Below are 14,977 nucleotides of genomic sequence, written 5' to 3'. Positions count from 1 at the left end.
ACAGCATAATCAAGTGTCCTAATTTCATTGTATGAGGAGTTTGTTTGTTTAATTTATTATTTTTTGTGTGAGAGAGAGAGAGCAGAGGAGAAGGGTAGGGGGAGAAAGAGATAGAATCTTAAAGAACTCTCCATGCTCAGCACAGAGGCTGGAGCGGGGTTTGATCTCAAAAGCCTGGGATAATGACCCAGGTTGAAATCAAGAGTCAGACGCTCAACTGACCGAGCCACTCAGGCATCCCGCGAGGAGTTCATTTTTAAAAGGTTCTACATGATCTCAAAAGAGAACTTATCTTTCAAATTCCTTTGTGTTCTCAATATTTCTCTTTAGCTCATTTTCTATTCAGGTTTCTGAATTGCTGGGGAATAGTACCCAGTACACTTGATGAGATTCCTTGAACTACTTTTAGAGATCTCTTCATACTTCATGCAATTTCAAGGGACCCAAATTGTGCTGGAATGTCACATTTTGGCTCTCACCTTCTAATTCCTTGATGGTCTTTGTCAGACTATAAACAATCCATGCAGGGAGACTTAGCTAGCTCAGAAACACTCTCTGCTTCTTTTTAATATCTCTGGTGGACTGACATTTAGAAGCGTGTTGGAAAGATTTCAAGAACAGGTTTCTCAACAGAGAACTCCCTGTTCACAGACTGGGCCCTCTTTGTTCTTCCAGAACCCTCTAAAGCTCAGTTTCTGGAATTTCTCTTCCCTCTGTGCTGGCCAGTTTCCACTAGCTTTATCTCTTCCACTGCTGGGAATAGGTTCCTACCATAGCTTCACCTTGAAATATTTCCCTAAAAACCTCACCCTTTCTCTAACTACACTCAGAATTCCTCTGTGGTCTGATAAAGGAACTGAATACCGAAAACTGGGGATTTTCCAGAAAATGCAGAATACAACTTGACAATAACTGTGTAGACAGGAAAATAACTAAAAGTCTTGATCCTCTAATCTATAGCCAAGAAACATTAGAGAATGTATCTGGTATGTGATTCAAAATGATTTTGGGAATTCGTATGAAAAGTGATTATTAGTAGTCCCCCTAATATCTTACTTTGCTTTAGTTAGCATAGCTTATAAAGATGAACTTATGCAATCTTACTTATTTTTATTTGTCTCCTTCATTGGAATATAAGCTCCATGAAAATGGAGTATTTTCTTCACTACTGAACTCAACAAGCCTACAGTTGTGTTTGGCACATAGTAGATACTACATGGACATGTTTCATTAACCCAAGAATGATAGGGATAAATCATCTACCTAAAGCATTTCTTCCTTTGAATCTTATTTGAACCAAGAGATCTAACTCTTTATATTTCATCTAGGGAGTGAGCTGTGTCTTTCTACCCAAAACACTTAAGGCTGTTGAGACCATGGTAAGAAATAACCGAACTTCGACAGTGACGGAGTTTCTCTTCTCTGGATTCCCCCAGTTTGAAGATGGCAGCCTCCTCTTCTTCATTCCTTTGTTCATCATCTACATCTTTATTGTGATTGGAAATCTCATTGTATTTTTTGCAGTCAGGATGGACACCCGTCTCCACAACCCCATGTACAATTTCATCAGCATCTTCTCCTTCCTGGAGATCTGGTACACGACAGCCACCATCCCCAAGATGCTCTCCAACCTCATCTGTGAGAAGAAGACCATCTCCATTACTGGCTGCCTCCTGCAGATGTACTTCTTCCATTCACTGGGAAATTCCGAGGGGATGCTGTTGACCACCATGGCCATTGACAGGTACATGGCCATCTGCAACCCTCTCCGCTACCCGACCATTATGACCCCCCAGCTGTGTGCTCACCTCTCTGCAGGCTCCTGCATCTTTGGCTTTCTTGTGTTGCTCCCAGAGACTGTTTGGATTTCCACCCTGCCTTTCTGCGGGCCCAACCAAATCCATCAGATATTCTGTGACTTTGAACCTGTACTGCGCTTGGCTTGTACAGACACGTCCATGATCCTGCTTGAGGATGTGATCCATGCTGCGGCCATCATCTTCTCTGTCCTGGTTATCGCTGTCTCTTATGTCAGAATCATCACTGTGACCCTGAGGATCCCGTCTGCCGAAGGCCGCCGGAAGGCCTTCTCTACCTGTGCGTCTCATCTTGGTGTCTTTCTGATGTTCTATGGCAGCGTGTCCCTCATGTACCTGCGCTTCTCCGCCACTTTCCCACCAACTTTGGACACAGTCGTTGCACTGATGTTTGCCATTCTTGCTCCCTTTTTCAACCCTATCATCTATAGCTTGAGAAACAAGGACATGAAGATTGCGATTAAGAAGCTTCTCTGCCTTCAGAAGGTGTTTAATGCACCTGCAAGATGATGTTACCTCATAGGCACCTCTCACTTTGGATGTTACTCTAAGATACTAAACCACAAAACTAGCATATAGCTCATTCGTTGTCACACTGATAGTTTCTATTCATTCCATTTCTTCCCATGTTTGTTCTATGCATACATGTCTAATGTATCACAGACTACCTGTTCAGACATGCGTAGGTGGATAGATAATAGGGAGGAAATATGATGTTTAAGCCATTAAAATATATGCTGTAAACATTAATTTTATTTCTATTACGTAAGTATTATTCTTATTATTCCATAAGCATTAGTAACAACTGCAGATTATAAGATACAGTGGTTAAGAGCATAAGATCTATAGAAGAGAGGCTCATATTTTACTGGACTACATACAAGCTTTGTGACCTTAAGCATGAAGCAGGTCTGAGAGGAGTTGGATTCATCTGTTGCCTTGACTGTGGTGCTTATATGCGGTGTTTGCATATGTTCACACTCATCTATTGCACATGTTAAATATTTTCTTTGTATACAAAGTATACCTCAATAAAGTTGTTAAAAATAAAATAGACCATTTCATGCCACGGTAAACCATTAGAAAGGATATTTTTTCCAATTAACATTTTTTCCAGATCTTCTCATGTGATTTTTTTCTTTAGTTTGCGTATAGTTGACCCATAATGCTACATTAGTCCCAGGTGTACAACATAGTGATTCAACACCTCTATACTGTAAGTCATGCTCCCCACGACTGTAGTCACCGTCTGTCATCATGCAGTGCTATGTTCCCTATGCTGGACCTTTTATTCCAATGGCTTATTATTATTTTGGAATTTCAAGAAAAAATATTATGAGAAGTTAGACAAGGAAACTACGTCCCTATGTCACAGGAAGAAATGTTAGACAAAACTCAAGAGAGAAAGAAAGCACATCTTCCCATCCAAAATTTGACACATAATTCCAAAGGGGATTACATGATAGATGGGGAGTGGGAGGGAGGAGAGGGTGGGTAATGGGTATTGAGGAGGGCACCTTTTGGGATGAGCACTGGGTGTTGTATGGAAACCAATTTGACAATAAATTTCATATATTAAAAAAAAACAAAACAAAAACAAAACAAAACAAAACAAAAAAAGCAACTAGATTTGAAGAAGAAGAAGAAGAAGAAGAAGAAGAAGAAGAAGAAGAAGAAGGAGGAGGAGAAGGGGAAGGGGAAGGGGAAGAGGAGGGGAAGGGGAAGGGGAAGGAGAAGGAGAAGGAGAAGGAGAAGGAGAGGAGGAGGAGAGGAGGAGGAGGAAGAGGAAAATAACAACAACAACTCTGAGTTTTCAACAGAGCAGTGGATTGAGCACTTGGAATACAGAATAATCCTGTGAAAAGTGGTGAGACACTAACTGTCACTAGAGAGGTCAGCAGGACCCACATGGATTGTTTAGGGGAAGAGAGATTCACATGCATTTGTGGCATGAGAAAAAAAATGACATTTCCCCCTCACTTCACTATTGGCACAAAATCCCAATGACATGTCTGTTGTGAAATGGTCTTCTTTTCTATTAACTACTTTTCAAGTTTTTTTTCAAGTATGTTTCCTTCAAGACTTTCCACACGTGTGTGTTCATGTAAGAAGAGGAGGACCCACACAAAGTGCTCTTTGCAGGGCACTGGGCAGACTTACGAACACCTGGGGCGATAACCACAGTGGTGGAGAAAGTAGTTTGCCATGTCCAGAGATATGAGTACAATCAGGAAAAAATACTTCATGACGACTTTGATCCCGAAATCTAATGAGACGAGCGTACAATGGGAACCTTTCTGCTAGTTAACCCCGTGAGGGAAAGTGATGTTCTGCACTGGGGGGCAGGGAGGGAATCCCCAATGGAGCCCGCTTACCCTTCTTGCTATTCCCTGGGATGCCTGTGAAAATAACTGTAAGATCCCTTTTGGAGGGGCCGGAGGAGTGTCAAGGATGCAGAGATCCACACAGACAGGGGAGCCCCTGCAGTCTTGGGTAGAGGTGAGTGCAGGAGGCTAAGGCTTGAGAAAGAATTTACTCACCATGCACAAGAAAGTCATAGGGGTTCCTGGGTGGATCAGTGGGTTAAGTGTCTAACTCTTGATTTCATCTCAGATCATGATCTCATGGTTCATGTGTCCAAGCCCCGTATCGGGCTCTTTGTTAACAGAGCGGAGCCTTCTTGGGATTCTCTCTCTCTCTCTAAATAAATAAACCTTAAAAAAAAAAAGCCTGAGGACTCAGAAACTTCAAATGTTGGTAGCGCATAAAGGCAAGTATAGCGGGAAACTTACTGGGCACAGGCATAAATAAAACACGATACTCCATTATGATGCCATCCTTTGAGAGGCCAGTTTTTCCAGACTTGCTTAGGACTCTCATTAAAAGTGAATTGTCGGGGAAAAAAAGTTAGAGGGGGAGGGAGCCAAACCATAAGAGAGTCTTAAAAACTGAGAGCAAACTGAGGTTGATGGGGGTGGGAGGGAGGGGAGGGTGGGTGATGGGCATTGAGGAGGGCACCTGTTGGGATGAGCATTGGGTGTTGTATGGAAACCAATTTGACAATAAAGTTGGAAAGGGAAGTATGACAATTCATATATATATGACTTGTCATACTTCCCTTTCCAAACAGTCTCCAATTTTCTTTTCTCACTTGTCCATGGCTGTCTTGTGGGTTTAATTCTAATTGCATCAAGAGTATGGCTTCCAAGTTAATTTATTTGACACCAACCATTTTTTTTTTTTTACATGCCAACCCTGTTCTAGGTTACTGCCCTGAAGGAAAAGCCCAGTCTAAAGAAGGAAAAACAGGGGCACCTGAGTGGCTCAGTTGGTTAAAAGTCCAACCCTTGGTTTGGGCTCAGGTCGTGATCTCAAGGTCATGAGATTGAGCCCTGAGTTGGGCTCGGCGTTGACAGTGTGAACCCTGTTCAGGATTCTCTTTATCTCTCTCTCTGTCTCTCTGTCTCTCTCTCTGACTCCCTCCCCACTCACTCTTGCTTTCTCTCTCCCAAAATAAACGAATAAACATTTAAAAAAATAAGGAAGGAAAAGCTAGTAGTTGATGATGAAACATGATAAATATAATCCAGAAACCCCAGTGTAACAGTGCCCAATATTCTGGAGTGTTGACTATCTTCCTGACGCTACTCTAAGCCCTGAAAGTGTGTTTACACATATTGGCAGGGGCAGTGGGTTCGAGCGCTTCCTTAGAGATACAGTGCATGGATTTACATTCTGACTTCAGGCGAGAATCCCTCGGAAAAGGGTTTCACCTGTCTGTGTCTAAGTGTTCTCCTCTGTAAAATGAGGATGATCTTGCCTCCCTAGAGCATCTGGAGCATTAGGGAAAAAAAAAAAGCCTGTGCTTGGGGCGGTGCTTGCCACAGTGACTGACTCCATACCCAGCACACTATGCAATGCGATTCTTGCTATTGTAAAGTGTTTGGCCATTCTCAAAGCCTTCCGTGCTAGTATTAATATTTTCTCCCGTCCGCCTCCGGGCTTCGGCTCCGGTCATGATCTCACTCACGGTTTCATGGGTCTGAGCCCCCCATCGGGCTCTTCCCTGACAGTGTGGAGCCTGCTTGAGATTCTTCCTTTCTCTCTGCCCGCCCCTGCTCCCACTCTCTGCATCTTTCTCAAAGATAAATAATAAATAAAACACTTAAAAACATTTGGGGACTGCTGTTTCTGTGGTTGTGCCTCTGAAGGAGCGGGGAGAAAAAGCCAAATACTAGTCAATGTGCACAAGAGTGTGAAATTAGAAAAGAATAAAACTTGCAAGTTATTTCCTGTTGTTCATCCAATTACTTAGCTGTTCACCGCCCGTTCTTCTCCGCCTCCTTTTGAGCTGGTGTGTGCCCTCTCCTTCATTCGCAGGGAGCTCTGCTGTGCATATGGAGAGGGGAAACCTGTCAGCTGTGACTGAATTCATCTTCACTGGCTTCCCGCAGCTCCAAGATGGCGGCCTCCTGTACTTCCTCCCCCTACTTTTCGTCTACACCTTTATTGTCGTTGGGAACCTGATGGCCTTCTTTGCTGTCCGGCTGGACACCCATCCTCACAACCCCATGTACAATTTCATCAGCATCGTCCCCTTCCTGGGGATCCGGTACACGACAGCCACCATCCCCAAGATGCTCTCCAACCTCATCTGCGAGAAGAAGACCATCTCCATTACTGGCTGCCTCCTGCAGATGTACTTCTTCCGTTCGCTGGGAAATCCCGAGGGGATGCTGTTGACCACCATAGCCATCGACAGGTCCGTGGCCATCTGCGACCCTCTCCGCTACCAGATGATCCTGACCCCCCGGCCATGTGCTCGGCTCTCTGCAGGCTCCTGCATCTTGGGTCTCTTCATCCTGCTTCCTGAGATTGTGATGATTTCCACACCGCTTCTCTGTGGGCCCGACCAAATCCATCAAATCCTCTGTGACTTGGTCCCTGTGCTGAGCCTGGCCTGTACAGACACGTCCACGACTCTGGTTGGAGATGTGATCCATGCTGTGGCCATCATCGCTACCGTCCTAATCATTGCCATGTTCTCTATCAGGATGGTCACTGTGGTCCTGAGGATCCCCTCTGCTGAGGGCCGGCAAAAGGCCTTTTCTACCTGTGCAGCCCATCCCGCCGTGTCCCTGATTTTCTTCGGCCACATGTCCCTCATGTACTCACGATTCAATGCCACCTATCCCCCAGTCCTGGACACCACAATTGCACTGATGTTTACTATCCTTGCCCCCTTCTTCAATCCCGTCATCTATAGTCTGAGAAACAAGGGCATGAAGAACGAGATTAGAACACTGTTCCACCTTCGGAAAACGTTCGACACGTTTGGAGGTTAATTCTGAGCCACAAATCTCCCCCCGTCTTACTGTTTTCTGCAACAGATTTAAAAAAAAATGAAACCACTCTATACATAGTTCTTTGTAACACTGAACTTTCTGTCTGTTCTCCTCATTATTTTCCCTGATATCTAGGAAAACACATTTATACTCTAGGTCATAGCTATTAACACTGATGTATATACGGTCAAGAACCTTATTATGGGGTTGATTTGCTTGCTTTCTTCTGAACGGTTGTAATTAAAGGAAAGCTCGCTCATCACTCCAGAAGTAGCCGTGTGCTTCAGGCAATAGATCTTGGGAAAGTTCTCTATTTCTTTAGGGATCATGGATTACCTGATTAGGCTTGTTGGGAGTAGATATCTTTTTTTTTTAAGTTTATGAAATTAATTTATGTATTTTGAGAGAGAAAGAGAGCACAAGCAGGGGGGAGGCACAGAGAGAGAGAGAGAGAGAGAGATTGTATCCCAAGCACTCCCTGCACTGTTAGCACGGAGCTTGATATGGAGCTCAAACTCACGAATGGCAAGATCATGACCTGAGCCAAAACCAAGAGTCAGATGCTTAACTGAGTGAGCCATCCGGGAGCCCCGGGAAACAGATATCTTAAAATAATAATAATAATAATACTAATACTTAAGGAAGTAAAGTATACTTTCATTTTTAGTTGTGTAATTAGTTCTTCATTAGAATAATAAGCGTATACATTTAGTAAGACTAAATGATTCCTGTTGCCAGACATGTTCATAAGAAACCTACCATGTAGGATACTGTTGACACATATACACTTCAGTACACACAGAGACACACAGAGAGGAACGTTAGCTATTGCTGGTCTTCCCGGGACTAAGCATCTTCATTCTCTTCAACACAAAAGTCTTCTTTGCATCTATGGAATGGCAGCTGCAAATAACATGATTCATTTGACTTTCTAACCGAACAGCTCTAAAGAAACTTTCGTCTCCTTGCCATATCCAGTGCTGTTGCCTGAAGTTTCTATCATAATTCATGCACAGCTCTTATAATTATCTTCATAAAACACACGTACAAAAATTTTGGTATAAAAATAGCAATTTTATCCTGTGTACTGAAATTTTCTTCCCCGACAGTCCAATAAAACAGCGCAAACCACGTGGATATTACTTTCTTTAGAGACCCAAAAGGCGCACAAAACACGAAACAACCCCACCTAGCTTACATCACAAGCATCCTCCCGGGGTGGGGGGGGGGGGAGAAAAAAAAACCTCTGTAAGTCCTGAAAAACAAAGAAAGGTGAGGTCAATAGACAAAATGTAAATAATCTCTTAAAGTCATAGTATATACGACACAAAATTTAAGGGAATTCAGTACAGGCCAGAGAAGGCCCTATCTGGGAAATATTTTGCAGGAATCTTTTTTGATAAAAGTGTTGGAAATTCCAGGGGCGCCTGGGTGGCTCAGTTGGCTAAGCGTCCAGCTTCAGCTCAGGTCATGATCTCGTGGTTTGTGAGTTCAAGCCCTGCGTCAGGCTCTGTGCTGACAGCTCAGGAGCCTGGAGCCTGCTTCAGAATCTGTGTCTCCCTCTCTCTCTGCCCCTCCCCTGCTCATGTTCTGTCTCTCTCTGTCTCTCAAAAAATAAACATTAAAAAAATTTTTTTTCAAGTGTTGAAAATTCCAAACAGAAGTTGGATTTTGATAGATATGCATTGGGATGGGGGCTCATGAATGAGTATCTGGAATGTTTCTGTTTATCAAGTAAGGACTTTACCTCTTCAACTCCTGGGTTTCCTTTGGTGGATGGCACGTGAAGTGAAGTTGGGACATCTTTGCCTCAAAAGTCTGAGTTTAGGATTCCACAACCAACAGAGAAGAGGCACATTAGTGGCTGTGTGTCATCTGCTTGGTTCGAGTCCCATCAAGGAAACCATTTAAATTAAAGGGCCGCTGATAAAAGCAGCTGGAAATGGAGAGGAGGCCTGGGATGCAGTCACATACAAACTTCAGTCCTACTCGGCCTCCGAAGCCAAACCCCATGATTTTGAACTTGGGCCATGCTAATCGTAAATAACGAACACAAACAAAAGCAGATAAGGAAACAAGAAATTATCCAACAACACCTGTTCTCGACTTAGGATTGTACTTCACGGCTTCACCGTAGCCTCGCCAGAAAATTTGTATTCCTGTTCCATGGGCAGCCAGAATTCAAAGGGTCATATTCGCATTCCTGAGTTTGCAGGAGCAGGCATTGGAAAGACAAATGCACCACGAGGGCAGGAGGATCCACAGAAGTGGAGGACGTGTGACGCATCCCAGCGGCACCCCCACATACAAACCCTTGCTATTGTCAATTAAGTATCGGATAACTTTCCATCCTGAAGGAAAACAAACAAAAAGGTTTAAAAATGCTTCTGCCAATCTAAAAGTGTACTTATTCCTCCAAGTGTGTCACAGAGGGCTTCATATACCCAACTGTTTATATTTTTCATGTGGTACATTTGAAAAAGAGCAGGGAGAAGAATTTTATTTTTTTATTTTTTTATTTGTTTGCTTCAGAAAGCAACACATCAGAGAATCAGAGAATAAAGAGAGTGTGCAAGTATGTTTCTCCACGTTGCTACCATTGGTGCCTGTTTGCCAACTGGACGTTCACTTGGGTTGCAGTGGGGCAACTCTTGACAATTCAAGTCCACGGTGAAGGCTGGTCTGTTAGGTTAAAAAAGGGGGCACTATGGTCATTCAACTATTTCCATTTCTAGATTTCCTAACACCCGGATAAGGACAAATAGAGACAAATTAAACATTTCTTTTCTCTTTATTTAAAAGTTTTATTTATTGGGGCGCCTGGGTGGCGCAGTCGGTTAAGCGTCCGACTTCAGCCAGGTCACGATCTCGCGGTCCGTGAGTTCGAGCCCCGCGATGGGCTTTGGGCTGATGGCTCAGAGCCTGGAGCCTGTTTCCGATTCTGTGTCTCCTTCTCTCTCTGCCCCTCCCCCGTTCATGTTCTGTCTCTCTCTGTCCCCCAAAAAATAAATAAGCGTTGAAAAAAAAATTGTTTTAATAAAAAAAAATAAAAGTTTTATTTATTTATTCTGAGAGAGAGAGAGAGAGAGAGAGAGAGAGAGAGAAAGAGAGATGGAGAGCATGAGAGGAGATAGGGAGAGAGAGAGAGAATCCCAAGCAGGCTCTGTGCTATCAGCACAGAGACCAATGTGGGGCTCAAACTCACAAACTGTGAGATCATGACCTGAGCTGAAACCGAGAGTAGGACTCTTAACCAATTGAGCCACCTAGGCACCCCAAATTTCTTTTTCTTAAAGTAAAGTAAGTCACTTTCCTTCCTTGTTAATTTATGCATTTTCTCATAGAAATAATTTTATTTCTAGAAACAGATGCACCGCAGATTATATCTGTAAAGCAAACTTGCAAAATGTTGCTGATACTAAAAATCAGGTTAGTTTTCATGGGGGGGGGGGGTGGGGAATAGACAATCTAGATAAAATTGCATATTCAAGGGAGCATATAAATATTTCTTAGTGATAAGATTTTGGTACTACACTCGAGAGAAACATGAAGGGAAAAATATCTTCCCTGATAAATTTCAGTGGTTAAAAATAAATGTATCTTACACAATCGTTGTTAATATGAATTTATTTTTATAAAGTATTCTAAGTCACCAAATTCCATGATTAGAGATGAGAAGTCCTTCTTCCTAACATTGTGCATTCTTGAGCCAGGCTCCGTAACCACATTCACACGAAAGACGTGACCCCATCGCTTTGCTACCGTATCAGGAAACTTCTAAGATATTTTCTGTAAGAATGGTGAATAGAAAACGAATTAATATATGTGTTGTTATATTTGGCAATGTTTGCAACACACTGTGAACGAAGTGGTATACAAGACCAATCTTTCATATATTTGTGGGGAAAAATAGAAAATTAAAGAATTCATCAGAATCCATAGGAATAATTTGAAGGAGAGCCCCGTATATGTTGCTGGAAGGAAAAAGGTGGGGGGGGGGGTTTCCATCATCTTCTTTAGTACTGGCTCACTTTTCCAAACGACATGTTTTCCCAGAAATTGTTTTCTTTTTTCTTCGCTACTTTATCCATGATACTTAACATGCCAGTAAATCACCTTCAATGCTGTTCCTTTTTTAATTTTTTTAAAATGTTTTTATTTATTTTTGAGAGGGAGAGAGATGGGACATGAGCAGGGAGGAGCAGAGAGAGAGGAAGACACAGAATCCAAAGCAGGCTCCAGGCTCTGAGCTGTCAGCACAGAGCCCGATGTGGGGCTCGAACTCGTGACCCACAAGATCATGACGTGAGCCAAATTTGGATGCTTAACTGACTGAGCCACCCAGACACTCTAACACTGTTCTATTTCTTGTGTGTTTTTGTGAGGGTAGAGTCCTATCAAAGCTGTTCTTTGTATGGAGCCCTCTCAATTCCATACCGAGATGGGAACTGACTGGTTACATCACAACCGGTAACAAGAAAATGGTGGTAACAATGGTCACCAGGATCTGTGAGTCTTCCTTGGGACACTGATTCTCCTCTGACCTGAAGATCTAATGAGAAGACAGTGCAGGGATGTCTGATAATTGACCCCATGAGGGAACAGATTGCTTTCTACTTGTTACCGAGGGATAAAACCTCAGTGGAGTTCATTTTCCCTTTGGTGTCTTTGGTAGGATGGCTATAACAACACTTCCAGAGACAGTGAAAGAACATTCGGCAATGCAGAGACCCAGGGAAAAGGAAGAGCCCTCTGGTATTTTGCAGAGGTGAGTTTAGGGTCACTGAGGGCTGGGGAGAAATTATCCATTTTCTTTCCTAAGGATGAAACACATTCTAAAGACTCAGTGAAGATCTGGGGAGGCTTGAATTTGGGCATTGGACTAGGGCTTCTGAGAAAGTTCCATCTTTGGAATTCTGGGCTCTGCATATCTTCAATCAGAAATTATATCCAGTTATTCAGACCATGTGATGGTTCAAGACATGAATGCTCATCCTCTCTTCTCTACCTGCCTTGCTTCTGGATTTTTCTGGCTTTAATGATGTTTGCAAGTCAGATCCAAACCTAGTCATTACAAAAGAAGCTACTTTCAAGTGCTTAATATATATAGTAGGGGTCGTGAAAGACAAAGGCTCATCCTGCCCGAATGGAAGCTCACAGTCTAGTGAAGTTAAACAGAGAACAAGAATTGCAGTGAAACTTAATCAAGTTAATGGTAGGGGCCCTGCCGAAGACACAGAGATGAGAATAAACCCAGAGGCGTATGTGTCCATGTGTGTGTGCGTATGTGAATGTGGGGAAGGACATGAGTGCAATTCTGACAGGAGGCAGTGGCTGAGCTGAAACCCAAAGGAAGCCAGAAGCATCCTGGTGAAGAAAAGCGAGTCCGAATGCCTTCCCAAAAGAGTGTTGGCCTTCACAAGGCAATGATCTCGGGGAATTGGAGGTAGACCCTGAAATCTGCCATCGTGCAGGAGGAGGGAGTGGCGGGTGGGGATATGCTCGGTGTGCAGATCTGAAGTCTGGAAACACACCTGTGCTGGAGACAGAGGCTTGATGCCTATTTATGGTTCATCCACAGACAGTGAGGAAGGACAGGACTTCAGGGGCCACAGCAGAAACTTGCCATACATAGCCATGTACCGAATGGGTAAAGAAGATGGGTCCATAACACATGGAAGGAAACAATGATATAGCCAACACACGAGAAGAAGCCTCCATGTAGGAACAGGGCGAACCTGGAGTGGGGTTGCATGAGAGCCAAGGGAGAAAAATCTTCAAGTAGCGGTAATCAGGAGTTTCTGGCGCAAAAGGGTAGTCATAATATAATAACTGAAACGTTTATGTTGCTTTGCAGTTATCATGTCACTGACACATAGGACAAAATGTCTTCTCTAAGTGGCAGTAAAGAAAGAATTCACACAGCAAATGGTTGAGGAGTGAACAAGATCTGAACGAGATACTGTTAATATTACTGTTTCAGAAAGCCGATCTTGGAAAGAAATGAGAACAGATATTGATCATGAATGCCAGGGGCGTTGATACATTAACTCATGTAATACAACTCCGATTGGACAAATAGGCTTTCACCTACAGAAGAAGATGCTGAATCTCAGAGAGATTGTGGGACTTGCCCATTATCGCCCAACTAATAGGCAGCAGGATGAGAATTCAGGCTCAGTATGTTCGGTATGTTCGATTTGAACCCTGGCTGTACTAATCATTAGCTATACTGTCTCCCAAATAAAGATTGCAGATACAGGCAAGCCACTGGTCATTTTGAACTGAGGAAGTGTCAAAACACACGCAAAGAAATGCCATGTAACCAAAATACTGTTTCTGTTTACACTGCATCGATTTCCTTCTCTGTTAGTTGGGTATAACCTCTCCCTTATTCACAGGAAGCTCTTCTGGGGATAATGGAGAGTGAAAATCTATCGGCCGTGACTGAATTCATCTTCACTGGCTTCCCGCAGCTCCAAGATGGCGGCCTCTTGTACTTCTTCCCCCTACTTTTCGTCTACACCTTTATTGTCGTTGGGAACCTGATGGTCTTCTTTGCCGTCCGGCTGGACACCCGTCTCCACAACCCCATGTACAATTTCATCAGCATCTTCTCATTTCTGGAGATCTGGTACACCACGGCCACCATCCCCAAGATGCTCTCCAATCTGATCAGCAGCCAAAAGACCATCTCCTTTACTGGCTGCCTCTTGCAAATGTACTTCTTCCATTCACTCGGAAACACTGAAGGAGCCTTGCTGACCATCATGGCCATTGACAGGTACGTTGCCATCTGCAACCCTCTTCGCTACCTGACCATCATGACCCCCCGACTATGCGCTCAGCTTTCTGCAGGCTCTTGTGTCTTTGGTTTCCTCATCCTTCTACCTGAGGTTGTATGGATTTCTACCCTACCTTTCTGTGGCCCCAACCAAATCCATCAGATCTTCTGTGATTTCGGTCCATTATTAAATTTAGCCTGTACGGATGCCTCTGTGATCCTAGTGCAAGACGTGATTCATGCTTCGGCCATTCTGATAACGAGTCTGATTATTTCCCTTTCGTACATCAGAATTGTGGTTGTTATCCTGGGCATCCCTTCAGCGGAGGGTCGTAAAAAGGCCTTCTCCACCTGCGTCGCCCACATTGCCGTCTTCCTGATGTTTTTTGGCAGTGTGGCCCTCATGTATCTCAGATTCTCTGCCACGTATACACCGTTCTGGGACACAGCCATTGCTCTAACATTCTCTGTCCTTTCTCCCCTTTTCAATCCCTTGATATACAGCCTGAGAAATAATGATATGAAAGATGCTATTAAGAAGCTCCTTTGCCCTCCAAAGGTGTTCCGTGTACGTGGTAGGTAACTTAGGAAGCAGTCTTCTATATGGATGGAACTTCTTGGCAAAATACCGACCCCACAAACACGAGAACTGAAAAGAATTATGCAATTAGTCCAAATTTCTTCTCCATGAGTTGGTGAGAAGACTGACAGAGAAAGTCCTATGAGGACTTACAGAGACGGCAAAAGTACCATTTTCTTTTCTGTATCTCTCATGTTGTGCATTTGATTTTAATTTGCTCTTTTACTTCAAGGCGGTTAATTGTATAAATATTAATAATACTCATAGGTATTACCTTTCTTTGGTATCGAATCTCCTTACAAAGCTCCCAGTGACCTGATGGAGCCCATGGAGCCCACTCCCCATGACGCTAAGGTGACGGGTCCAAGTTCTTTCTGGAAGCTACTGGACATTAAGCAGAAGCAAGAGCTTCTGGCACCCAGACCATAGACTGGATCCCCCATCTTTGATT

General features: G+C 43.4%; 3 protein-coding genes across 3 annotated transcripts; all 3 read left to right on the top strand.

The window, feature by feature from the left end:
- Window positions 1-1,376: 1,376 nt before the first annotated feature.
- LOC123586463 (olfactory receptor 6K3-like) lies at window positions 1,377-2,327 on the top strand. The gene has a single exon (XM_045455701.1). It carries the CDS (start codon window positions 1,377-1,379, stop codon window positions 2,325-2,327), a length of 951 nt encoding a protein of 316 aa, XP_045311657.1.
- A 3,842-nt stretch (window positions 2,328-6,169) lies between these two features.
- Window positions 6,170-7,162, top strand: LOC123585789 (olfactory receptor 6K3-like). The gene has a single exon (XM_045454259.1). The coding sequence runs from the start codon at window positions 6,215-6,217 to the stop codon at window positions 7,160-7,162; it is 948 nt and encodes a 315-aa protein (XP_045310215.1). The 5' UTR covers window positions 6,170-6,214.
- Window positions 7,163-13,581: 6,419 nt separating this feature from the next.
- On the top strand, window positions 13,582-14,529 carry LOC123586471 (olfactory receptor 6K3-like). The gene has a single exon (XM_045455706.1). It carries the CDS (start codon window positions 13,582-13,584, stop codon window positions 14,527-14,529), a length of 948 nt encoding a protein of 315 aa, XP_045311662.1.
- Window positions 14,530-14,977: the final 448 nt, after the last annotated feature.

Source organism: Leopardus geoffroyi, chromosome C3 (assembly GCF_018350155.1).
Source record: "Leopardus geoffroyi isolate Oge1 chromosome C3, O.geoffroyi_Oge1_pat1.0, whole genome shotgun sequence".
NCBI lineage: Eukaryota > Metazoa > Chordata > Mammalia > Carnivora > Felidae > Leopardus > Leopardus geoffroyi.
The sequence above is the reverse complement of the archived record's forward strand: the minus strand, read 5'-3'. Positions and strand labels throughout refer to the sequence as shown.

Excerpts from the sequence above, each read along its gene's own strand:
- LOC123586463 (XM_045455701.1), top strand. The coding sequence starts at position 1,377 with ATGGTAAGAAATAACCGAACTTCGACAGTGACGGAGTTTCTCTTCTCT.
- LOC123585789 (XM_045454259.1), top strand. The coding sequence starts at position 6,215 with ATGGAGAGGGGAAACCTGTCAGCTGTGACTGAATTCATCTTCACTGGC.
- LOC123586471 (XM_045455706.1), top strand. The coding sequence starts at position 13,582 with ATGGAGAGTGAAAATCTATCGGCCGTGACTGAATTCATCTTCACTGGC.